Source organism: Pelophylax lessonae (assembly GCF_965119305.1).
Source record: "Pelophylax lessonae genome assembly, chromosome: 9".
Taxonomy (NCBI): domain Eukaryota; kingdom Metazoa; phylum Chordata; class Amphibia; order Anura; family Ranidae; genus Pelophylax; species Pelophylax lessonae.
This window is the reverse complement of record NC_138776.1, coordinates 48,283,065-48,310,528: the sequence shown is the minus strand read 5'-3', so window position 1 is coordinate 48,310,528 and position 27,464 is coordinate 48,283,065. Positions and strand designations below refer to the sequence as shown.

At 41.9% G+C, this 27,464-nt stretch overlaps 1 protein-coding gene across 1 annotated transcript in view; it reads right to left on the bottom strand.

Annotated features, from left to right (window-relative positions):
• Positions 1–4,761: 4,761 nt before the first annotated feature.
• Positions 4,762–27,464, bottom strand: part of TECTB (tectorin beta) — a 30,636-nt gene continuing 7,933 nt past the window's right edge. Inside the window, exons 3-10 of the mRNA XM_082266694.1 lie at positions 27,256–27,398; positions 27,081–27,153; positions 22,984–23,087; positions 19,218–19,301; positions 18,899–19,061; positions 16,272–16,341; positions 14,496–14,528; positions 4,762–4,867 (exon numbers count right to left, since the gene is read on the bottom strand). Of these exons, the coding sequence (XP_082122820.1) occupies positions 4,815–4,867; positions 14,496–14,528; positions 16,272–16,341; positions 18,899–19,061; positions 19,218–19,301; positions 22,984–23,087; positions 27,081–27,153; positions 27,256–27,398 (723 nt within the window). The 3' untranslated portion in view covers positions 4,762–4,814. The remainder of the gene's footprint in view (positions 4,868–14,495; positions 14,529–16,271; positions 16,342–18,898; positions 19,062–19,217; positions 19,302–22,983; positions 23,088–27,080; positions 27,154–27,255; positions 27,399–27,464) is intronic.

The following is a 27,464-nucleotide window of genomic DNA, read 5'->3' as shown; positions in this document are numbered from 1 at the left end:
ATAGAGAACCTAATGCTGAATATTAGTAAAAAATAAAACGTTTTTTGTATCCTTTATTAACACATTGGCTTATTTGTTTTAATTTGCTCTGACACTTTTGCTGCAGCACTTTGCAGACACTATTGAACCACCATTTTCTGCATAACAGGAGCTTACACTCTAATGCCCCCACATGGTGAGGCCAAGGTTAATATAAGCTATTTAAACTACCACTATGTAGTAAATCTTCAAAAATAAACAGACAACATTTTGTATCTTTTATAAGCCCTGATAAAGGGGGATCAAAACCAGAAATGCATTGGCTACTTGATTAATACCAATTCAATTAATACCATGAATGGGACTTATGACTACTCTCATGGCACTGTCTTCTCTTCACTACACATATCGCTGATGTCCTGAGGACTATTGGTGTCTACAGAGCTGCTTCTGTTTCAAAAATGTATTCATTGGAGACATCTACAGTATATTGGGGTCCAATGCTATCTAACACTTTCTCAAAAAAGATAAATGAAGAATGCAGTGAGTCTATGCCGATAGAGTTGGTGGTGGAAATTGCACCCAGGACCTAGAGCTGCAAAATGATGAGAACTGGTTAGTTACCCAACTGGTACCAAATCAAACTGAGACTTCACATCGGGGTAACTGAATGATCTCCTATTAGGGATTCTGAGAACTGTACTACTGAGGACTGAGCTGTATTGCACACAACCCGTACATATAGTTCAGGTGGTTTATGCAAACCAGTTTTCCTGCTGTGTTGGTAGCACATAGGGCAATTTCTTGGAAAGCAGCAGAACAGAAGTTCCCCTTGCCCTACTGCCTTATCATTTCTGATCTTCAACATATGAATTAGACTATCAAAATACACAAATTCCAAAAAGTATAATATATTTTCAGCAAGTTATTATTTTGATGTTTACACACTTTTATATGCTTTCCATTACGGTATTACAAGGGCACATTTGTAGTATCTTCCTTTAGGTTAATCTATATTCCACAGCAATCACTTTCTCCCTAATTAACAATTTCCAAAATAAAGTCTCCACCAAAAAAGAGTCTATTGCTTTTTGTCAAACCTTATCAGTAAAAGACTTCTCTATACATTGGTAGTCAAGGGGAAGAATGTGCCTTAACATTGGTGGTCACTGGGGTGAAGAATGCCCCCTTGCCTTGGTGGTCAGTGGATGGAAGAATGCCTCCTTTATTTGGTCATCCGTGAGTGGAAGAATGTCTCCTTAAATCAGTGGTGTATTTAGGTTTTTTGCTGCCCTAGGTCTGACTAAACTTGTGCACCCCTTAATTTAAATATGACCCACCCCTTCCTGTAAAGGTCACACCCCTTCTTGTTTATGACCCGCCCTGTCATCTGTAAACCACAGACTACAACCAGTCTATCAGTGCCCATCAGTCCAGCCTCATCAGTTCCAATAAGTTCAGCCTCATCAGTGGCAATCAGTGCAGCCTCATTACTGCCCATCAGTGCAGCATATCAGTGCGGCCTCATCAGTACAGCTTGATAAGTGGCCATCAGTGGAGCTTATCAGTGCCCATCAGTGTAGCCATCAGTGAAGCCTATTAGTGCTTATCAGTACCGGCAGGTAGCAATGTGACCGCTTTATGGGGGTGCCAGACTGATTTGCCCCATAGGACTGGCACTATACTAAAAGTGTAGTGCAAGCCGGTCGGGACCCTTTTCGTGCGGGAGCCAGGAGAAGGCTGTTTTTTTTCCGCGCGGGGTGCAGCTTTTATGCTGCCCCCCTGCAAAGTGCTGCCCTAGGCCTGGGCCTTGTTGGCCTAGGCCAAGATACAGCACTGCCTTACATTGGTGGCTAGTGGGAGAAAGAAAGTCCCTTACACTGATAATCATTGAGAGGAAGAAAGTCATCTCACATTGGTGTTTAATGTGAGTAAGAATATCACCTGACATTGGTCATTAATGAAAATATTGGTGATTAGTTGGACAAAGAATAACCCATTTCTTTTAAGTAGGGGGAAGGAAGAATGCCCTCTATTACTTTAGTGGTTAGTAGGAGGAAGAATGCCCCCTTACACTGATGGACAGTAGCAGTGAGAATAACTCTTACATTGGTGGTCAGTGGGGGAAAGAATTCCCCTTAGATTGATGGTTAGTGGGAGAAAGAATGGCCCCTTAGATTGGAGTCAGTGGGAGGAAGAATGCTCCCTTTTACTTTGGTGATCATTGGGAGGAAAATGCCCCTTTACAGTGGCAGCCAGTAAGAGCAAGACGGACCGGTACATTTGTGTTCAGTTGGAGAAAGAGTACCCCTTATATTAATGACCAGCAAAAAGAATAATGTCCCATTACATTGAGAGGAAGAGTGCACCTTTGCAATGGTGGGGAGTGGGAAGAAGAATGCTAACTTACACCAGTGATCAGTGGGAAGAATAATTTCCCCCTTACCTTGGTAGCCAGTGGAAGGAAGAATGCAGTTTTCTATTGATGGTGAGTGGAAGAATATCCCCTTGCATTGGTGATTGGAAAGAATACCCAGTTACACTGGAGGTCAGTTGGAAGTTTAATGTCCTTTATATTGGTGGTCAGTGGCAAGAGGAATGTGTCAGGGCAGAAAGAATGTCCCCTTACATTGATTGTCCCTGGGGGAAGAAGGACTCCCTTATAACAGTGGTCAGTGGTTTCCCTGATGGAGTAGTAAAGAGGAAATGCTTCTTTGCTAGTCTTGCCATTGGCTCTGTCAGTATCAGGACTATAATCTAGAGCCACCTTTGGGTGGAATAACAATCTCCTCCAAAGTTACCTTTGGGTGAAATATCATTCCCCCCAGTAAATTATCTGGGACACTTTGCTACAATGTAAAGTAGTGAGTGTACAGCTTGTATAACAGTGTAAATTTGCTGTTTCCTCAAAATAACTCAACACACAGCCATTAATGTCTAAACGGCTGGGAACATAAGTGAGTGTACCCCACTATTTGGACCCAATTAGCCATTTTCCCTCCCCAGTGTCATGTGATTTATTAGTGTTACGAGGTCTCAGGTGTGAATGGGGAGAAGATGTGCTAAATTTGGTGTTATCGCTCTCACTCTCTCATACTGGTCACTGGAAGTTTAACGTCGCACTTCATGGCAAAGAACTCTCTGAGGATCTGAAAAAAAAAGAAATGTTGCTCTACATAAAGATGGCCTAGGCTATAAGAAAATTGCCAAGACCCTGAAACTGAGCTGCAGCATGGTGGCCAAGACCATGCAGTGGTTTAACAGGACAGGTTCCACTCAGAACAGACCTCGGCATGGTCGACCAAAGCATTTGAGTGCACGTGCTCAGTGTCTTATCCAGAGGTTGTCTTTGGGAAATAGACGTATGAGTGCTGCCAGCATTGCTGCAGAGGTTGAAGGGGTGGGGGGGGGGATGGGGGTCAGCCTGTCAGTGCTCAGACCATATGCCGCACACTGCAATCAAATTGGTCTGTATGTCTGTGGTCCCAGAAGGAAGCCTCTTCTAAAGATGATGCACAAGAAAGCCTGCAAACAATTTTCTGAAGACAAGCAGACTAAGGACATGGATTACTGGAACCATGTCCTGTGGTCTGATGAGACCAAGATAAATGTATTCGGTACAGATGGTGTCAAGCGTGTGTGGCGGCAACCAGGTGAGGAGTACAAAGACAATTGTGTCTTGCCTACAGTGGTGGTTGGAGTGTCATGGTCTGGGGCTGCATGAGTGCTGCCGGCACTGGGGAGCTACAGTTCATTGAGGGAACCATGAATGCCAACATGTACTGTGACATACTGAAGCAGTCCATGATCCCCTCCCTTCAGAGACTGGGCCACAGGGCAGTATTCCAACATGATAACGACCCCAAACACACCTCTAAAACGACCACTGCCTTGCTAAAGAAGCTGAGGGTAAAGGTGATGGACTGGTCAAGCATGTATCCAGAGCTAAACCCTATTGAGCATCTGTGGGGCATCCTCAAAGAGAAGATAGAGGAGTGCTCTGTGATGTTGTCATTGAGGAGTGGAAGAGGACTCCAGTGGCAACCTGTGAAGCTCTGGTGAACTCCATGCCCAAGGGGGTTAAGGCATTGCTGGAAAATAATGGTGGCCACACAAAATAATGACACTTTGGGCTCAATTTGGACATTTTACCTTAGGGGTGTACTCACTTTTCTTGCCAGCGGGTTAGACATTAATGGCTGTGTGTTGAGTTATAGGTGTCATTTCTTCAGTGTTGTCACATGAAAAGATATCATAAAATATTTACAAAAATGTGAGGGGTGTACTCACTTTTGTGAGATACTGTATATATGGCATGCTACTACTGGGTGTGGCATAGGTCACCAATGCAAAGCACGTGGTATAATGGCAGGGTGGGGGGGGGGGGGGGGTCACTGAAAGAGACGGCCAAAGATTTTGCAGTAGGACCATGAGACATTTAGTTATATTGATATAGAAGGAGAACATTTTTGAAAATAGATATGATGGCAGGGCTACAACCAATTTTTTCTTTGTCCATAAAAATAGACACGTGTATCACAAAACTGGAAAAAACACTTTTATTTACAGGTTTAATGCACCATTGTGAAGCATGTATTAAAATAGTTTAGCACACGTCCAGGAATTCAGGCTCCAGCCCCGTAGTTAATTTAGCTAATATATAGTCTAAAATTTTGTCCAGTCCCAGACCTTGTAGAGGCCGGGCAATTGTCACAGATTCATGCATTCTGCTATGCAGCTGGGCAGCCATGTTCCTGAGGCCACGCTTGTGAATCTGGGTGTCAGAATCCATCTTGTTTGTAGGTGTGAAAATGCAGCGTTAACGTGGTCCAGGATTAGGACAGGATTCTACAGATCCCCACACTGAGCAGGAGATGGTGCAGGATCACTAAAGTAATGAAGATCAATAAAAGAGTATAAGGGCAATGTACGCATTATATTCACAACCACGTATGTCTACAGCAGGGGTCTCCAAACATTTCCATACATCGCAAATTTTACAAATATATACAGGTTGACAAAAAAAATGAGTGTTATAAGGGAACAATTTAAATTAAAAGCAGTATTAAACCCAAAATCAAACATTTATTATATTGCAGCTTACTAATTCTTAGATGTGATGGCTACATTAATTTTCTTATTTAGGCTTTCTTTCTTAAATTTTCACTTGGTGATCCTGCCAGTAAGTCTGTCATTTTTCAACAGAACAAACAGTCTTGCAGATGTACCACTGACAGGGGTTCTTACAATGGCCAGCCTTTCTTTGTTTATGTAAAAAAAATATTCCAAAAGGAACAAAACTGTTGCTGTAACTGCTTACAAAGTCTTAAGCCCAGTACACACGAAACGATTATCGGCCGACCGATCGTCTGTCTTTTGTCCAGAGTGGTGTCTGTTGGTTGGAATGTGCTCTAGACTGCACACGAATTTTCCCCCCCAACAAAATTCTACTTCAGAAGTGATGTCATGTGTTGGATTGCTTTCTTTGTGTTCTTTCTTCTCTGAGCATGCCCAGTCTTGCTCATCAGATTTTTCCCCGTCTAATTCTGTACTGACTGCACGAAAATCGGCCGTTGTGTTGACGACCAACAAAAATTTTATAGCCTGCCCACCAGATTTTTTTCGGCCATAAAGTCGGAGTTGGTTGTCGGAAGCATCATACTAACAAGCCCAAAATCGGCAGATCGGTCGTCGGACGAAAATTCCCTGCCAATTTTCGACGCGTGTGTACGGGGCTTTAGTTGGAATTTGGCTTCAATTTGTTAGTGTATATAAATCTTCTAGTATATCTAACACTCCCCTCTCCCCTAAGACTAACAATTCTGCTGTCCAAAGGTGCCCCCTGTGCTCCTTTATCCAGAATGGGGGCACTCTAATACAGGAAGTGTGTCACTGGCCAGATCACCAGTTGAAAACAGAGGGGAAAAAAGTTAAGAAAAGAAAACTAGTGCAGCCACCACATCTAAAGATTGGTAAGCTGCAATATATTACATTTTTGGTTTTGGTGTTTAATACCAATTTAAATGAATGAATATGTTTTACTTGAAGTTTTTTTCTTATCAGCATGATATGATTTAGGGCAACAAATAAACTTGAGCTCATCAGAGCCCCCGCGTGCATTAGAGCCCCTTTAGATCAGTCCCCATCAAAGCCCCCCTTACATCTGAGTTCCCCCTCACCTCAGGGTTCCCTTCAGAGTTTCCCTTACATTGGGGTCCCCATCGGAATCCTCCCTTACATCAGGGCCCCCATTAGAGTCCCCTGTTACACCAGCATCCCCATCAAAGTCCCCCCTTACCTCAGAGGGCGGATAAAAACATGATGTGGGCCAGATTTTCCTCACGAGCCAGTTTGGAGACCCTTGATCTACAGTTCTCTCGTTAGACTGCATACACTACATAATATTTATTTAACTTCAGTTTTATTGAGAGGAAAGTAATCCCCTCCAGTTCATTTATACACACAATGGCTTTTAGCAAGCACTATAGCACACCTTCACCTGCTTCTGTCCTGTACTGGGACAGTCAATGCCAATACATTTGATTTCATACATCAGCCATAGTGGTAAAGAAACATTGAACCCCTGGCACCCCCTTGAGATTTTCAACTTTCCTTTGCAATGTTCCACAATTATCCTAAGAACATTGCTGAGAGTACCACCTGTTTTATGACTGATCTGTAGGCATTTTTTGGCTTTAGAGCTCTCTCTATATACAGTGGGGGAAAAAAAGTATTTGATCCCCAGCAGATTTTGTAAATTTGCCCATGTACAAAGAAATGAAGGGTCTATAATTTTTATCATAGGTGTATTTTAAATGATAGAGACAGAATATCAACCAAAAATCCAGAAGAAACCACACGATACAAATGTTATAAATAGAGTTGCCGTTCAGTGAGTATAATAAGTATTTGATCCCCTACCAGCCAATAATAATTCTGGCTCCCACAGACTGGCTACTGTATATGCTGCACATATTAGTCCTAGCAGTTTAAGAAGGTGCTCCTAACGACAACACGTTATATATATAAAAGACACCTGTCCAAAGAATCTCTTTCTTCCATTCAAACCTCACCATCATGGGCGAGACCAAAGAGCTGTCAAAGGACGTCAGTGACAAGATTGTAGACCTGTACAAGGCTGGAATGGGCTACAAGACCATCAGAAAGAAGCTTTGCGAGAAGGAGACAACTGTTGGAGCAATTATCCGCAAATGGAAGAAATACAAAATAACCATCCATCGCCCTCGGTCTGGAGCTCCATGCAAGGTTTTGCCTCATGGGGTAAGGATGATCATGAGAAAAGTGAGGGATCAGCCCAGAACTACACAGTAGGAGTTTGTGAATGATCTCAAGGCAGTTGGGACCACAGTCACTAAACCATTGGTAATACAATACAACGCCATGGATTGAAATTCTGCAGCTCCCGCAAGGTCCCCCTCTCAAGAAGGCACATGTACAGGCCAGTCTAATATTTGCCAATGAACATCTAAATGTTTCAGAGAAGGATTGGGAGAAAGTGCTGTGGTCAGATGAGACCAAAATTGAGCTCTTTGGCATTAAAGCGGAGTTCCGGGCACAAAAACGATATTTTTTTTTTGTGCCCGTCCGCTAGTTCAGCCTAACCTGAAAAGGAATTGGATAGTTAGATTTTTTTTTTTTTAAAACTCACCTTGTAATTGACGATCGTAAATACTCACCTATGACAGCTTCCTCCTCCAGCGCCGAGGCTCTCCCCGTCACTTCCTGCCTCGCAATGATTCCTGGGAGCTAAACGTCATAGCTCCCAGGAATCAATGCGCCGCACCGGCCCGCTCGTCATTTCCGGGCGACGCCGCATTCCCCTGCTAAACAGCTTCTGGGCATGCCCAGAAGCTGTTTAGGAATGCGGCGCCGCACCGGAAGTGACGAGAGGGGCCGGTGCAGCGCATTCTGGGACACGAAGACGCGGAAGAAGACAGAGAAGAGGACCGCGCCGGCTTCAGCTGCCCACAACCGAGATGGAAACGCTGTGGAAGAAAACTTCTAAGTAAGTATTTCTTCTAAAAGGTAAGTGCGAACCGGGACAGATCAGAGGCTAGCCATTGTGGAATGTGCTAGCCCTGACTGTCCCGGGGGTATGTTAAAAAAAAAAACGTTTCTCTGCCCGGAACTCCGCTTTAACTCAACTCGCTATGTTTGGAGGAAGAAAAATGCTTACTATGACCCTAAGAACACCATCCCTACAGTCAAGCACTATGGAAACATGATGCTTTGGGGCTGTTTCTCTGCTAAAGGTACAGGCCAATTTGAGGGGCCAATGGACGAGGCCATGTATTGTAAAATCTTGGATGAGAACCTTCTTCCCTCAACCAAAACACTGAAGATGGGTCGTGGATGGGTCTTCCTGCATGAAAATGACCCAAAACATACCGCCAAGGCAACAAAGGAGTGGCTCAAGAAGAAGCACATTAAGTTTATGGAGTTGTCCAGCCAGTCTCCAGACCGTAATCCTATAGAAAATGTATGGAGGGAGCTTGAAACTTAGAGTTTGCAAGCGACAGCCATGAAACCCTAAGGATCTGTAAAGAAGATTGGACCAAAATCCCTCCTGAGATGTGTGCAAATTTGGTAACCAACTACAAGAAACGTCTTACCTGTGCTTACCAACAAGGGTTTCACCACCTGTCTACCAAGTACTAACTCATGTTTTGATTGGGGATCAAATACTGAATTTTACTAACTGAACTGCAACTCAATTTTTGACATTTGTATCATACTTTTTCTGGATTTTTGGTTTATATTCTGTCTCTGTCATTTAAAATAAACCTATGATAAAAATGATAGACCCTTCATTTCTTTCTAAGTGGGCAAACCTAAAAAATCTGCAGGGGATCAAATAAATATTTCTCCCACTGTAGCTGCAGATTGACATGTAAAGGTAATAGCATTAAGATCCAATTGAACTCATTTGAAAATAAAAATCTATATTGGCAATAGCTTTCTTGTGCATTAGACTGTAAGTGAGCTGAGACATATAATTCATGTAGATCAGAGGTTTCCAACTGCAGCCCAGGGGCCAGATGTGGCCCTTTTCTTGCCCTTATCCGGCCCTATCCATCCATTGACACCAACAATGGGATATAATTCCTTCTGCTGACACCAACAATGGAGCACTAATCCTCCCACTGACACCAGTGATGGGGCAGTAATCCTCCCACTGACACCAGTGGTGGGGCACTAATTCTCCCACTGACAACCACAATGGGGCACTATTCCTCTTACTAACACCTATAGTGGGGCGCTATTTCTCCTACTGACACCAATGATGGGACACTATTCCTCCTACAGACACCAATGGGGGGACACTATTCCTCCCACTGACACCAATGATGGGGCACTATTCATCCCACTGAACTCAACAATGAGGCACTAATCCTCCCACTAACACTATGATGGGGCCTATTCCTACTATTGACACTAAAGATGGGGCAGTAATCCTCCCACTAACACCTATAATGGGGCACTAATCCTCCTACTGACACCAATGATGGGGCACTATTACTCCCACTGACAATAACGATGAGCCCCTGTTCCTCCCACTAACAGCAATGATGGGGCATTATTCTTCTTATTGACACAAATTATGGGCACTATTCCTCCTGCTAAACCCAACGATGGGGCACTAATCCTCCCACTGACACCTATGATGGTGCATGTTTCTCCTACTGACACCAACGATAGGGCACTATTCCTCCCACCTACACCTATGATGGGGCACTATTCCTCCCACCGACACCTATGATGGGGCACTATTCCTCCCACTGACATCTATGATGGGGCACTGTTCCTCCCACTGACACCAATGATGGGGTACTATTCCTTCCAATAGCACCAAAGATAGGGCATTGTTTACTCAACTGGACACCAGGACATTTTCTACTCCCACTGGACACAGTCTGGCCCCCCTAAACTCTAAAGGACAGTAAGGACTGGCACTTTGTTTAATAAGTTTGGAGACCCCTGGTTTAGATAGTAAAGCAGCTTACAGCCATACTAAGAAGTCTATACCCCACCCTCTTGCAGCAGAGCTGGACCACTTTGCTCTGTGTGTAAGAAGAGGTCTCTCTGCTGCAGTCCAAAATGCAATTCGTTGAAGCTAGAGACCTCCCCTCAAAAAAGCTTACATTCCCTGCTGAGCAGAGGAGACTACAGATTTTGACTCATTGGGAGGGCGTGTTGGACTGCAGCAAAGAGACTGCTGCTTACACACATAGCAAGCAGTCATGCTGTGGGCTGTTTTCCTTTCTAAATGAATAGTAAGACTTTGCTCATCCCAAAAATGGAACAAGGATGCTATTGGCATTTTTTTATGTGTGGGTCCAACTGGGCCCTTGAGTAGCAATTATACTGTATATCTTTATTTAGCAAAATTGTAATAAACAGAAGTGTATATGGCTGTGTAAATGTTGGTCCATTGCGTATCATGATTTATGTAACCGTTATATAAATGATGTGTTGCAATATAAGAAAATATTTACTTTTCACAATAGAATATATTTGACATAAGGATGATATTGTATGCATGTGCTGGTTAGGATCTGGATAGTTTCCCACAGAAAGTACCCCCAAGTCACTTTTCTTCATTAAAGGTACTAACTTGCTTGAAGTCCTTATTAATTCACATATTATACCCTTATTCTGGTTTACATTGAGTCTGTGTATCACAGATTGAAGGGAGCATACCGTGCCTTGAAAAAGTATTCATACCCCTTGAAATGTTCCAAATTTTGTCATGTTACAACCAAAAAAGTAAATGTATTTTATTAGGATTTTATGTCATAGACCAAAACAAAGTGGCACAAAGTTATGAAGTGGAAGGAAATAGATAAATGGTTTTCAAAATCTTTTAAAAATAAATATGGTAAAAGTGTGGCGTGCATTTGTATTCAGCCCCCTGAGTCAACACTTAGTAGAACCACCTTTACTGCAATTACAGCTGCAAGTCTTGCAAGCTTTGTCTCTAACAGCTTTGCATATCTAAAGAGTGACATTTTTGCCCAAAATAACTCAAGCTCCATCAGATTGGATGCAGAATGTCTGTGAACAGCAAATTTCAAGTCTTGCTACAGATTCTCTATTCTAACATGAACATGCTTTAATCTAAACCATTTCATTGTAACTCTGGCTGTATGTTTAGGGTGTTGTCCTACTGGAAGGTGAAACTCCGCCCCAGTCTGAAGTCTTTTGCAGACTCTAACAGGTTTTCTTCTAGGATTGCCTTGTATTTGGCTCCATCCATCTTCCCATCAACTCTGACCAGCTTCCCTGTCCCTGCTGAAGAAAAACATCCCCACAACATAATGCTGCCACCACCATGTTTCACAGTAGGGATGGTTTGTTCAGGGTGATGTGCAGTGTTAGTTTTCCACCACACATAGTGTTTTGCTTTTAGGCAAAAAAGTTCAATTTTGGTCTCATCTGACCAGAGCCCCTTCTTCCACATTCTTGTTATGTCCCCTACATGGCTTCTCGCAAGTTGCAAACGGAACTTCTTATGGCTTTCTTTCAACAATGCCTTTCTTCTTGCCACTCCTCCATAAAGGCCAGATTTGTGGAGTGCGTGACTAATCGTTGTCCTGTGGACAGATTCTCCAACCTGAGCTGTGGAGCTCTGCAGCTCCTCCAGAATTACCATGGGCCTCTTGGCTGCTTCTCTGATGAATGCTCTCCTTGCCCGGCCTGTCAGTTTAGGTGGACAGCCATGTCATGTCATGGTAGGTTTGCAGTTGTGCCTACGCTTTCCTTTTTCGGATGATGGGTTGAACAGTGCTCTGTGAGATGTTGAAAGCTTGGGATAGTTTTTTTTATAACCTAATCCTGCTTTAAACTTCTCCACAACTTCATCCCAGACCTGGTGTGTTCCTTGTCCTTCATGATGCAGTTTGTTCACCAATGTACTCTAGCAAACCTCTGTGGGCTTAACAGAACAGCTGTATTTATAGAGATTAAATTACACACAGGTGGATTCTATTATTAATTACCTGACTTTGAAAGGAAATTGGTTCCACTAGGTTCCACTAGATTTTAGTTAGGGATATCATAGTAAAGGGCACGCCACACTTTTCAGATATTTATTTGTAAATAATTTTGAAAACCTTTTATCAGTTTCCTTCCACTTCACAATTATGTGCCACTTTGTGTCGGTCTATCACAAAAATCCCCAATAAAATACATTTACGTATTTGGTTGTAACAAAATGTGAAAAATTTCAAGGGGTTTGAATACTTTTTTAAGGCACTGTATATTGCATAGCAAGGTAATGATAAACCAAACAAATTAGACAGATTATAAGAATTTTTATCATAATGCTGCTGGATTCATAAATCCTGCCTCTGCTGCTCGGCAACTGAATGAAACCTGACCCTGACCCTGACCACCGAAAAAGGAAAAACTGAACTCTGAGAGCTGCCAGGGGACTCCCTACAGACAATCTTTTTCCATTACAGACATACAATGCACTGTGTCTTTGTGTGGAGGTGGCTATCTTTGTAGAGGCAGGTTTTTCCTTCCCCATGTTAGAGCCCCCAACAAGGTGAGCAGAGCCGTAGGTGACATCACCAAATCTCTCTCCCAATCTAGTGAAACTAGCAGTCAGAGGCCCCATGATCCTACACTGCAGATATACAGCTATGAGGCTGTACATACAGGAGTGCCTAGGCAAACACTTTAATTCTCTTGCAGACCTTTGCAAATACAGTGCATCTGGAAAGTATTCACAGTTCTTCACTTTTTCCACATTTTGCTATGTTACAGCCTTATTCCAAAATGGATTAAATTCATTATTTTCCTAAAAATTCTAAAAAAAAAAAAAAACCATAATGACAATGTGAAAGAAGTTGGTTTGAAATCTTTGCAATTTTTTTAAAAATAAAAAACTAAAAACATTCCATGTACATAAGTATTCACAGCCTTTGCCCAATAGTTTGTTGAAGCGCCTTTGGCACCAATTACAGCCTCAAGTCTTTTTGAGTATGATGCTACAAGCCTGGCACACCTATTTTTGAGCAGATTCTCCCATTCTCCTTGGACCTCTCAAGCTTTCATCAGGTTGGATGGGGAGTGTCGGTGCACAGCCATTTTCAGATCTCTCCAGAGATGTTCAATTGGGTTCAAGTCTGGGCTCTGGCTGGGCCTCTCAAGGACATTCACAGAGTTGTCCCGTAGCCACACCTTTGTTATCTTGGATGTGTGCTCAGGGTCGTTGTCCTGTTGGAAGATGAACCTTCGCCCCAGTCTGAGGTCCAGAGCACTCTAGAGAAGGTTTTCATCAAGGATGTCTCTGTACATTGCTGCATTAATCTTTCCCTCAATCCTGACTAGTCTCCCAGTTCCTGCCGCTGAAAAACATTCCCACAGCATGATGCTGCCACCACCATGCTTCACTGTAGGGATGGTATTGGCCAGGTGATGAGCAATGACTGGTTTCCTCCAGACATGACACTTGCCATTCAGGCCAAAAAGTTCAATCTTTGTTTCATCAGACCAGATAATTTTATTTCTCATGGTCTGAGAGTCCTTCAGGTGCCTTTTGGCAAACTCCAGACAGGCTATCATGTGCCTTTTACTAAGAGGTGGCTTCCGTCTGGCCACTCCACTATACAGGCCTGATTGGTGGAGAGCTGCAGAAATGGTTGTTCTTCTGCAATGTTCTCCTCTCTCCACAGAGAAATAATGGAGCTCTGTCAGAGGGACCATCGGGTTCTTGGTCACCTCCCTGAGTAAGACCCTTCTCCTCTGATCGCTCAGTTTGACTGGGCGGACGCACTAGGAAGAGTCCTGGTGGTTCCAAACTTCTTCCATTTACAGATGATGGAGGCCACTGTGCTCATTGGGACCTTCAATGCTGCAGAAATTGTTCTGTACCCTTCCCCAGATCTGGGCCTCAATACAATCCTGTCTCAGAGGTCTACAGACAATTCCTTGGACTTCATGGCTTGGTTTGTGCCCTGACATGCACTCTTAACTGTGGGACCTTATATAGACAGGTGTGTGCCTTTCCAAATCACGTCCATTCAACTGAATTCACCACAAGTGGATTCCAATCAAGTTGTAGAAACATCTTAAGGATGATTAGTAGAAACAGGATGCACCTGACCTTAATTTTGAGTTTTATGGCAAAGACTGTGAACATTTATGTACATGTGATTTTTTAATAAATGTGCAAAGATTTCAAACAAACTTCTTTCACGTTGTCATTATGGGGCATTGTTGGTAGTATTTTGAAGAAAATAATGAATTTAATCCATTTTGGAATAAGGCTGTAACATAACAAAGTGTGGAAAAAGTGAAGCACTGTGAATACTTTCTGGATGCACTGTATGTCTCAGTTAGTTGCACAGGACTGCAGGTACAGGGGTCACAAATATACAAAATACACATGTCACATACTTTGCAGCCTGATTTGTATCTAATGTTGTCACCAATTTGCTTGATGACTGTCCCTCAGAGTTTGCATGATATAAGCATGTCTACATTACCTGCAAGTCTGACGTTAAGTAAGGATGCAGCACCTAAAGACAAGAAGACATCATCCTGTTTGTACTAGTTTTGTATAAAGTGTGTCTTATTTCTTCAACATTAGCGATTTAACAATTTATGAATATATAATAGTAATTCAAAACAAAAATAAAATGAAATAAAGAAATAAAAAAAAAAAAAAATATATATATATATATATATATATATATATATATATATATTATATTGCAAATTAAAAATGTATCTTAACATTAGCATTTTAACAATTTATGAATGAATATAGTATGTATATATATATAAAATAGTAATTCAAAATGAAAATAAAATGAAATACAGAAATAAAAATAATATATATATATATATATATATATATATATATATATATATATATATATATATATATACATACACTATATATATATATTATAGATTAAAAATGTATCAACAATAACCAGTAGCATATCTATCTATATAAAACATGTGATAAAATATATTTATAAACTCTACTTCTATGGCTGTTGTTGGTATATTGTTCATATACTTCTAAACATTTAATACCATTCAGTGCCCTCTTTTTTCTAGCCTATAGCTCTGTATTTTTCCTGCCCTGGAATATATATATATATATATATATATATATATATATATATATATATATATATATATATATATATATATATAAAATATGTATATAATATTATTTTTTATTTTTTATATATATTACAGATTAAAAATGTATCAACATTAACCAGTAGCATATCTATCTATCTATCTATCTATCAATCAATCTATCTATCTATATTGAACATGTGATAAAACATATATAGATAATATATCTATCTATATATATATATTTATAAACTCTACTTCTATGGCTGTTGTTGGTATATTGTTCATATACTTCTAAACATTTAATACCATTCAGTGCCCTCTTTTTTCTAGCCTATAGCTCTGTATTTTTCCTGCCCTGGAATATATATATATATATATATATATATATATATATATATATATATATATATATATATGTATATAATATTATTTTTTATTTTTTATATATATTACAGATTAAAAATGTATCAACATTAACCAGTAGCATATCTATCTATCTATCTATCTATCTATCTATCTATCTATCTATCTATCTATCTATCTTATCCATCTATCTATCTATATTGAACATGTGATAAAACATATATAGATAATATATCTATCTATATATATATATTTATAAACTCTACTTCTATGGCTGTTGTTGGTATATTGTTCATATACTTCTAAACATTTAATACCATTCAGTGCCCTCTTTTTTCTAGCCTATAGCTCTGTATTTTTCCTGCCCTGGAACACAATATAATTTAAAGGCTACAAAAATAAAAGATAAGATCACCTTCCCATTTCCTCAATTTCATTAGATTAGATGCCCACTTACATCCAAAGGGAGGATATGATAAGCTTACTGCAGTAAATATTACTTGGAGTGTCACCTTTTTTTTCTATTTTTTTTTTTTTTACTAATATGTCTGCTCCCTTAGATACACAAAGATATAAATGCAAAAAAAGTAGAATTGTATTCATTTGTTTTAAATGAATAACACATGCAAGGATAAACTGCAGCTAACCAGCTAAAAACACTAAAAACACAGTTGAGATTTGTATTTGCTAACCATTTTACCTTCAAAACCATGCGCAATTCTGTTCAGCCAGTCTTGTGATTCAGATGTCTCTGCCAGACAGATCATTACAGGCTATTTAGTCATAGAGGAAATACTTACTCCGCAGGACAAATTCAGCCACCAGGACCCCTCCTGTCTGCTCCTTCTGTTGCCTCCGCTTGCTGCAAGTCTGACAGTGATACAAAGGAGATATTCACAGTCTGTAAGGTTCAAGGGTTTTTTTTTTTTCAGCAGTTTCTCAGAAGTATTTGTTGGAATGACTAAAGAAGGTAAGAGTTTGCAGTCTTGATTTTCATAAAATGTTTATTTTCTGGATTAAATAGAAATCCCACTTAACACCAGTAATGCCACACAGAAACCCAAAGGGTGCATGTATAAAATATTTGCAGAGCTATTCAGCCTGTAAAACTGAATATACATTCGTTTGGTGTGAATGGAGGAAAAAACGCATGTTCTTTAGGCTATTTCCCTCCAAGACCAAAATGAAGCTCCAGGCTACCCCCCAAAATTAAAATTCATCAGCTACAAATACTGTAGATGCTGACTTAATATAAAGACACTTCCCTGTCCATGGATCCCACAATGTCCTCTCCTGAGCCGATTCTTCAATCCGCTTCGGGTGCAGGCGCTGGCATCGTAATTAAAGGAAACCTGTTTTCTACTGCCCATGTGCGAGTCGCACTGCACTTTGTGAATGGTCCCATAGTCATCTGGGACCTGTGATGTGTCCCAGAAGGCTGCAGGGAAAGGAGGGAGGGGCGAACATCAGGCTGAGATCACCACAGCGCATCTGACTGGAAGTAGGAGCAGGTACCTGTCAAACCCCCTCCCCCCCAAAAAGTGCTAAATGTGGGAGGGGTGGGGGGGGGGGGGTATGGAAACAAGCCGAACTTCCCCTTTTGGGTGAAGTTTTGCTTTAAGTTCTACAGAAACTAGTGACTCAAGAAAATATTACACTATGGCCACTAGCTGGAGCTGAAGATCATAGGAAATAATGTGATTCATTTATTAAGATTGCATTATTATTAAGATTTTTAACCACTTGCTGACCGCCTCATGCAGATTTACTGTGGCAGGATGGCTCAGCTGCGCATAATCACATACATGTATGTGATTATGTGCATGTGCCGCCAGTGCCGCGCTCCCGCTGTGATTCGACACAGCAGGAGCCAGACCATGGGAGGAGTCGGCTCGATTGCCGCCGGCCTCCCACAATCTATGTAAACAAAGCAGGCGGCTCTCCTGTCACACAGACACAGTGAGATTGTGTGTCTCAGCTAAGCTGAAACTCCGATCTCTGTGTGCCTGTCACAGAGCGCCCCCCCTCTCCCCATAGTCAGTAAGCACATTTAGGCTTACATTTAACCCCTTGATCACCCCCAGTATTAACCCCTTCCCTACAAGTGTCATTATTACAGTAACAGTGCATATTATTTAGCACTGATTACTGTATTAATGTCACTGGTCCCTAAAAAGTGTCGCTTAGTGTCAGATTTGTCTGCCGCAATGTCACAGTCCCGCTAAAAAATCACTGATTGCCACCAATAATAAAAACCAACTATTTCATAGTTTGTAAACGCTATAACTTTTGCGCAAACCAAGTAAAATAGGCTTTTTCCAAAAACATGTAGCAGAATACAAATTGGCCTAAACTAATAAACAAAATTCGATTTTTTAAATTTTTTATTGGGAATGTTTTATAGCAGAAAGTAAAAAATATGGAGTTTTTTTCAAAATTGTCACGCTTTTTTTTATTTAGGCTCGGTTCACATTTATGCGATGCGGGAAGGCTGCGAATTCGCAGCCTGTTCCCGCATCGCACACGCACCCCCGGCAGTTCACACTGCCATATGCGATACGCTGGGGGTGTCAATGTAATCTTAACGACACCCCCAGTTTGATCGTATATCGCAGTGCGATCGTGCAGTTCGCACAGGATCGGATCGCACAAGTGTGAACCGCTGTGCGATCCGATCCTGATGCGGCTGCAAAAATGCCTCCTGTGCGTGTTTGCTCCGTACAAACTGTATGGCTAAACTCGCACCGCACAGCTGATCGCATGTAATGTCGGAGCAGTGCGCTCCGACATTACATGCGAACCCGGCACTCGCAGAAGTGTGAACCGGGGCTTAAGCACAAAATCTAAAAACCACAGAAGTGATCAAATACCACCAAAAGAAAGCTCTATTTGTAGGGGAAAAAAGGACATCAATTGTATTTGGATACAGCGTCGCACAACCGCGCAATTGTTAATTAAAATAACGCAGTGCTGAATCGCAAAAAAATGGCCTGGTCATTAAGGGGCAAAACTTTCCAGGGCTGAAGTGGTTAATAAAAATAAAAGAAAATTGGCCCTACTGTGTATGTAGGTGAGTTAGGGACCTTAGATTGTACGCTCCTTGAGGGCAGGGACTGATGTGAATGTGCAATGTATATGTAAAGCGCTGCGTAAATTGACAGCGCTATATAAGTACCTGAAATAATAATAATAAATAGTAATAATAAATCATATTTACTATGGCCTTAGCTCCATCTAGTGGCCATAATGGCTACATTTTTTTAGTCACTCTATTTTGTATGGATTGGGCACTCTTTTCTGATTTGATTTCTATATAGTACTGTGCTAATGGGGACCAAAATTAATATTATTAGGCAATAACGAATAGCTCTGCAATTTTCTTTTATAAATTCACCCCTAAGTGTCATTTACAGAGAATAAAACTTACCACCGGGCAGGAAAACTTTTCGCTGTCACAAAGGAAGGTCTCACAGTGCAGCCAGACCTTGGATAGTTTGGGGACATTCTGGAAGCGGAACGCGTTAAACTGAAAGGTGGCCCGGCTGTTCTTCCCGTTTTCATGCACCAGAATTGAGTCATCCGAAGCACACCTGGTGCCAGAGAATGTTGTTAATAAAAGTGTATAACGCACCCAGATAGGCAGAGCTGCACACTGTGATATAATGTATGAGTAGAAGAGGCTGATTGGCTGTGTGGGCAATGCCGTGAATGAGGCCCATTCTGTGGTTTACATTGAAGAGACTTACCCTTTACTAATGAGCTGCCACTGAATATGGTAGGCGTAGTCCAGAGCCGGAGTGGCCCAGCAATAGTTCAGGACCACCTTAAACCTGCAAAATACACAGAGAATATGTTATAGTGTGGTATTTGTTCTTTTAAAAATACTTTTATAGGGTTTAGACACAAGAATTCAAGAACAAAAATACATATGTAGCACCCTCCTAGGTAGGTGCTAGGTAAAGGCATTGTTTTGCTCCATCTGCTTATCAGGAGGAGCCTGATCAGTAGTTTTGCCTGTTGCATGTGTCCATGTGTGATTCACTTGGTCTGTATGAGTGTCCCCACTGTGTCCAATGGGGGAGCCTGTTGGACAGTGGAGGAAACCCAGCCAGTGACACACAGGCGTTTGTGGCTCTCCCAGTGGGAGGGCACAACCACAGTGCATCCTGGGATGGGTCATAAAAGCCAGGGGCACATGTGACAGGGCGGTTTTTGGGCAGGAAGCCAGGTCCCAGGAGGAGGGTGACGACTGTCTCTCCTACTGTCAGTGTGGAAGGTGGTCACAGGCAGTCGGCCTAGTGGACCAGAAGTGCGGTGCTGAGCCAGGAGGTCCAGTGGATGCTGACCAGAGAGTTGGAGGCAGAGCAACCTGAGGAAAAACAGTGTCCGTGAGTACCAGTGAGTTTGCCAGGGGTCTGCCCAGGAAGGGGACCACTCCAGTGAGGGTCAGTGGACAAGAGCTAGCACACACTGAAAGGGGGTGCCAAGTTTGGGACCCTGAAGGTTCAACACAACAGGGTAATTTTCACTATCTTCACTTCAGTGGCAAGGTGAAGCAGCGGCCTTGCCACATACTCTACAGTTAGATGTCCTCTACATTGTGCATAGTTCAAGTTGGAGTATCCCACTCATCCCTTCTCCCAAGTTCTAAAATAAAACACAAAAAACCAAATCCCCTGGACTGTTCATTGTCTGAGCCAAGTGTTAAAGTGATAAGATTTTACAGACTGTTGCTATGGATAACCCAGGGGAATCCAATCTCAGCAGCTCCCTAGGGGCAGTGCTACACATAATACATGGGGACAGGGCTGGCCCGAGACATTGTGCTGCCTGGGTCCAAGAATGAAATCATGCCCATCAAAGGGCATGAGCAGAAGAACAGAAGAAGACAGGCAGGGCACAAGGCCAGCCGCATCTACTCCTCCAGTTCCACCCAATAGAAAAGCAAACTGTGCGTGGATGTCGGCTGCTGGCGGAGCCGGTGGGAAAGGGATCTTTGCTCTCTGTCTCCTATGGTTACCCCGCCTCGGCAGTACACACACCTGAGCTCTTCATGTGTGCTCGGCTGTTTAACAGCCGGTGTTAGACTGTGTGTGAGCACCCTCGCACCCGGCAAATATGAGTATGTGTGTTGAGGGCAGCAGGGCAGCCTTAATACAGGGCAGTGGAGCGGCCCGGGGGGCAGTTGTCACACACAAAACCGCTGGAAAAAAAATCTTGGGCGTCAGTTTGCTGCCCCTCTCAAAGTACTGCCTGTGTCCAATGAACCCAGCAGTACCCATGGTAGGGCCAGCCCTGAATGAGGGGGGCTTTACATGCAATTTGGTTTACAAATATCTCGAACATTCACACAGCCATCACAAATAATCCCCGTAATTTGTCTAATATGTTTATTTTCTATTATGGTCAGCTCCATCTAGTGGCCATAAAGTGGCATTGTCCTCAAATACCTCAATCAATAAAAATGCTACATTATGGCTACTACATGGAGCTTTAATAAACAGACCCCATTGCAGATAACTGCAGTACAGTGATTATCATAGGCATCAGAATAGGGACTGCCACAGCTTAAAGCGGAGTTCCACCCAAAAGTGGAACTTCCGCTCATTTGCTTCCTCCCCCCCCTCCGGTGCTACATTTGGCACCTTTCAGGGGGGAGGGGGGAACGGTTACCTGTTTTTGACAGTTACCCTTCCCCACTTCCGGGAACGGCGCCGCGGCAAAGTGAGAACCCCTCCTCCTACCCTCTGCCGCCGAGCCAATCCGAATGTGCAGCAAGCTTCGCGCATGCGCAGTAGGGACCCGCCCGTGAAGCCGCAAGGCTTTACTGCCGGGTTCCCTGACCGGCAATGGCGGCGGGAGCACCCGACAGCCGATGGAAACATCGGCTGCGGTGCCGACATTGCTGGACTCCAGGACAGGTAAGTGTCCTAATATTAAAAGTCAGCAGCTACAGTATGTGTAGGGGGATGAGATAAAACAATATATTTCTTATCCTAATCCACAGCTCAACTGTCTTCCTTGTAGCCAATTCTAGCTGTGACAATCCCCCCCCCCCCAAAGCTGTTCTATTTGCTGGTCCCTGACTGGTCTTGTAGGCATCCCACTTGCTGACATAATTATTTACAATGCAGGGCCAGTGGCAAAGGCCCACCCTGGTAACATGGACATAGGTCCTGCATTGTGCATAATGATGTAGGAGTACTTATCCACATTCTGCCACTGGAGAAAAGATGACCAGACCATGTATTACTGTATATCATTCCCTAAATTACCAACAGATCCTTTATCAGACGTCATATTTGATGATTTAATTACTGCCCAGAGATCAGTTTTTAGACTAAGAGCCGGTTCACATTAGCGCGACACGACTCCTTACTACTTCGGGGGCGACTTGTGCATTACATTGCACCACAACTTCGGAGCGACTTGCAGGGATTTCACATAATGGAAGTCTATGCAAGTCGCTCCAAGGTCGCCCCGAAGTAGTACAGGACCCATTCTAATAGGAGCTCCTATTAGAACGGGTCCTGTACTACTTCGGGGGCACAAGTCGCCCCCGAAGTAGTAAGGAGTCGTGTCGCGCTAATGTGAACCGGCTCTTAGTCAGCGCTGCTCTTCCCCGATCGTCGGGGAATCGAGTGTGGAGATCCGCCCGCTTGTGTAAACACAAGCGGGCGGATCTCCTAAGTGACAAGCAGGGTCAGATTGCAGGGTTCAGCATAGCTGAACCTGCGATCTGTCCCTGTGTCACTCAGTCACCTCCCCCCACACACGTTAGTAAGCACCAGGCATACATTAACCCCTCCCTGCCAGTGTCATTTTTACAGTAACAGTGCATATATATAGGTATACTGGTACCCCCAAAAGTGTCAAAAATGTCAGTCAAGGGTCCGATCTGTCCGCCGCAATGTCGCAGTCCCACAAAAAAATCGCAGATCGCCGCCATTACTCGTTAAAAAAAAAACACCAAAAATGACAGAAATCTTTCCCTTAGTTAGTAAACGCAATAACTTTTGTGCAAACCAATCAAAATACGCTTATTGTGATTTTTTTTAACAAACATAGGTAGCAGAAAACAAATTGGCCAAAAATGTAAAAAAAATTAGATTTTTGCATTTTTTTGGGGGGGAATTTAATCTAAAAAAATGTGAAAAATATTGTTATTTTTTCAAAATGTACGCTCTTTTTTTGTTTATAGCGCAAAAAGTAAAAATCACACAGGTGATCAAATACCACCAAAAGAAAGCTCTGTTTGTGGGAAAAAAAGGACGTAAATTTCGTTTGGGTACGGCGTCGTACGACCGCGCAATTGTTAGTTAAAGTCACACAGCGCTGAATCGCAAAAAGTAGCCCAGACGTAAGACAGCAAAATCCTCCGGTGGTAAAGTGGTTAAAGTTACTCACACAGATGAATTATCGGTAAAGTGAGAACAGTTATTGTCAAGCTTATGTGTTTTTTACATAGTATACATTTCTTATTCCTAAGAAGGCAACAGTAGTTTTCTGTACCTGCTGCTGATTCCTTTGGCTTCGACTCCAGCGTAGACATCGGCGCCAATGTCTGATGTATCCACAACAAACGGAGCTTCTTTTTGGGTGGAAAACTTGGCATTCTTTCCAGGTAAATAAAAGCAACCAAACACATGCAATTGGGTTTAACGTTATACCAAAACTACAATATATAGTAAGTACAAGTCCTTTGTATAGGCTACTGAAATGATATCAGTTTGGGTTGGATATTTAACCGGTATACAGGGCAACCACATAGAGACTGGAGGATACTAATAATAAGATCATACTTAAACAATACTTGATAAGGGTCCAGCCCCCGGTAAGAGATTATTCTAGTTACATAGTAGGTGAGGTTGAATAAAGACAATAGTCCATCCAGTTCAACCTGTGTAGGTGTGTGTGGCTGTAATCATCTCACATACCCCTGAATGTTCTGATCCTTGAGATGTAAGTCTAAGAGTCTTTTGAAAGCCACCATACTACCCGCAGAAACCACCTCTTGTGGTAGAGAATTCCACAATCTTGTAGCCCTAACAGTAAAGAACCCCCCCACGTTGCCTGAGGTTAAAACGCTTCTCCTCTAATCGCATTGTATGCCCTCGAGTCCTCATGCATTCCCTTCGAATGAACAGCTTTTTTTCTAAGCGGGGATCCCCATTAAGATATTTATAAATTGCTATCATGTCCCCCCTCAGACGTCTCTTCTCCAGGGAGAATAAATCGAGCGATTGTAGACGCTCTTCATAGTCAAGGTCCTCCAATCCCCTAATTAGTTTAGTTGCCCTTCTCATACCATATGGTCATTTTGGGAACAACATATGCCATTGTAAGAAGCCAAATATCCTATTTACAGCTGTGGCCAAAAGTTTGGAGAATTTCACAAATATTAATTTTCACAAACTCTGCTGCTTCAGTGTTTTTAGATCTTTTTGTCAGATGTTACTTTGGTATACTGAAGAATAATTACAAGCATTTCATAAGCGTCAAAGGCTTTTATTGACAATTACATAAATTTTATGAAAAGAGTCAATATTTGCAGTGTTGACCCTTCTTTTTCAAGACCTCTGTAATTCGCCCTGGCATGCTGTCAATCAACTTGTGGGCCAAATCCTGACTGATGGCATCCCATTCTTACATAATCAATGCTTGGAGTTTGTCAGAATTTGTGGGTTTTTTTGCTCACCTGCCTCTGGAGGATTGACCACAAGTTCTCAACGGGATTAGGGTCTGGGGAGTTTCCTGGCTATGGACCCAAAACTTTGATGTTTTGTTCCCCAAACCACTTAGTTAGAACTTTTGCCGTATAGCAAGGCCCTCCATCATGCTAGAAAAGGCATGATTCATCACCAAACTGTTCTTGAATGGTTGGGAGAAGTTGCTCTCGGAGAATGTTTCTGTACCATACTTTATTCATGGCTGTGTTCTTAGGCAAATTTGTGAGTGAGCCCACTCCCTTGGTTGAGAAGCAACCTCACACAGGAATGGTCTCAGGATGCTTTACTGTTGGCATGACACAAGACTGATGGTAGCACTCAACTCTTCTTCACAGGATGAGGTTTGTTTGTGGATGCCCCAAACAATCGGAAAGGGGATTCATCAGAGAAAATTCATTTTGTCTTCAGCCGTCAAATCCCTGTACCTTTAGCAGAATATCACTCTATCCCATATGTTTTTCCTGGAGAGAAGTGGCTTCTTTGCTGCCCTTCTTGACACCAGGCCGTCCTCCAAAAGTCTTCGGCTCACTGTGTGTGCAGATGTACTCACACCTGCCTGCTGCCATTCCTGAGCAAACTTTGCACAGATGGTGCCTCGATCCCACAGCTGAATTAACTGTAGGAGACGGTCCTGGCGCTTATTTTGGTGGCCAGTGGGAAGAATGCTCCTTACAATGGTGGTCAGTGGGAAGAATGCTCCTTACATTGGTGATCAGTGGGAAGAATGCTCCTTACATTGGTGATCAGTGGGAAGAATGTTCCTTACATTGGTGGTCAGTGGGAAGAATGCTCCTTACATTGGTGATCAGTGAGAAGAATGTTCCTTACTTTGGTGGTCAGTGAGAAGAATGTTCCTTACATTGGTGGGCAGTGGGAAGAATGCTCCTTACATTGATGGGCAGTGGGAAGAATGCTCCTTACATTGGTGGTAAGTGGGAAGAATGCTCCTTACATTGGAGGTCAGTGGGAAGAATGCTCCTTACATTGGTGGTCAGTAGGAAGAATGCTCCTTACATTGGTGGTCAGTGGGAAGAATGCTCCTTACATTGGTGGTCAGTGGGAGGAATGCTCCTTACATTGATTGTCAGTGGGAAGAATGCTCCTTACATTGGTGGTCAGTGGGAAGAATGCTCCTTACATTGGTGGTCAGTGGTAAAAATGCTTCTTACATTGGTGGTCAGTGGGAATAATGCTTTTCAGCTAAAAAGATGATGGGCATCAATTGTTACTTATCTGAGAGGAAAAAGCTCCTTGTTTCTCAAGGAAACCCTAGCAACCTTTAAAGGAACCCTAGGGTTATATGGACCCAGGTTGAGAAAGGCTGGTTTCTAGCATTAAAGGATTAGACTTTTTATTAGGGTTTTTATTGCTGTTGCTGTATTCTCTGTGGGGAGATTTGTTTCATGTTTCAAAATCATGGTGGGAATTACGTGAAAATCTTTATTAAGGGAGGAGTTTTAACGGTATCACAGGTTTCCCCATTCCCTCAACTTTTGGACCCCCCCTGATTTTTCTCCCAGTGTCAATACTGACTATATCTAATATCAAAACATGGTGAATCTTGGAATTGGAGACCAAGACAGCACTAAAGGGATTTGAGCTCATGGCATTTGTCTCTGGCTTTTGTGTGGTGAAGGATTTTGGGTAGTTGCCTCCATTTTGAAGCAAAGGAACTGTGCTAATAAGGACCAGCCAATTTGACACCTGCAAAACAAGTTGTTTCCCAAGGGTGGCCTACCCTTAACCGCCTTAGCGGTAATCCCGAGCGTGACTCGGGGTTGGTTTTTCATATCAGGAGCGGTAACCCCGAGTCACGCTCGGGGTGGATTGCAGAGAGCGCAGCGGTGTTCTCTTACCTTATCCTGGCGATCCAGCGATGATCTCTCATTGCTGTGACCGCCAGCCGAGAGTCCCGCCGCTCCTCCGTCGGTCTCCGTCGCTCTGATCACTTCCTAGTTCCGTTCCCTGCAGCAGCAATGCTGCATGGGAGCGGAACTAGGGAGGGAAATTCAAAAAAAAAAAAAAACGTTGCACAAAGCACAAAACACATTTTATATTATATATGCATATATATATATATATATATATATATATATATATATATATATATATATATATATGCATATATATATATATATGTATATATATATATATATATATATATATATATATATATATATATATATATATGCATGCATATATATATATATATATATATATATATATATATATATATATATATATGCGCATATATATATATATATATATATATATATATACACCCCGGTGTATATATATATATATGCATATATACATATATATATGTATGCATATATATATATATATATATATATGTATATATATATATATATATATATATATATATATATATATATATATATGCACACACACATATATCTATATATAATATATAATGCATGAATTATAATCTAATCAATAATATAATTTTATTAAATATATTATATATTAAATAATAAAATAATATTATTGATTCGATTATAATTCACGTGTTTGTGTTTCAAATTTATCACATCTGGGATGTCTACTAGACTCTTGTTTTGGTCAGGTTTAAGTCAGTAATTACTAAGAATTGTAGGCCTATAATACATAACGCCAAATTTCCATGAAAAGAATTGTACCGCTTTTGGTATGTAATTCCTGACAGAATCATACCGCCAGGGAGGTTAAATGATGGCCTGGCCCTCTTTTTACACCTATCAATATACCCAAAAGTCACTCAAAGTGATCCTTCTGATTGGCCAAAGAGCCAACAGGATGGACCTTGCCCAATTTGCCATCAAGAGAGGTCAAAATGTCAAAATGAAAATTAGAAGGAGAGAAAGTTTTGAAAAGACTCACAGCGTAGAAATTGAGAGACAGTTGGGTTTCAAAGGATCCTGAGCTCCCGTTTTTCACATGAACTGTGGCTACTCTAGAAGTAGGAAAAAAATATGTAAGACTAAAACATACATGAGTGAGATGCGTCTGGCTAGTTCTGACTCAAAATGAGTTGTGCTCTAGAGAGAAGACTTACCTTTGATCAAAAGCTGCATGGCTGACCAAATAGTTGGACTGGTAGGTGCAGGTGAAGGAGTAGTTCACAGGCTGGTTTTTCACAATCAGGGTGCTGTCATTGGACACTATTGAGTTGTAGAAGTGATAGATTGGGTTCTTGAACTGTGGAAGCAAGTTCAAAGTGATACATTGTAATTCTTTTTCCAATTAAATCCAAAATTAGCTGAA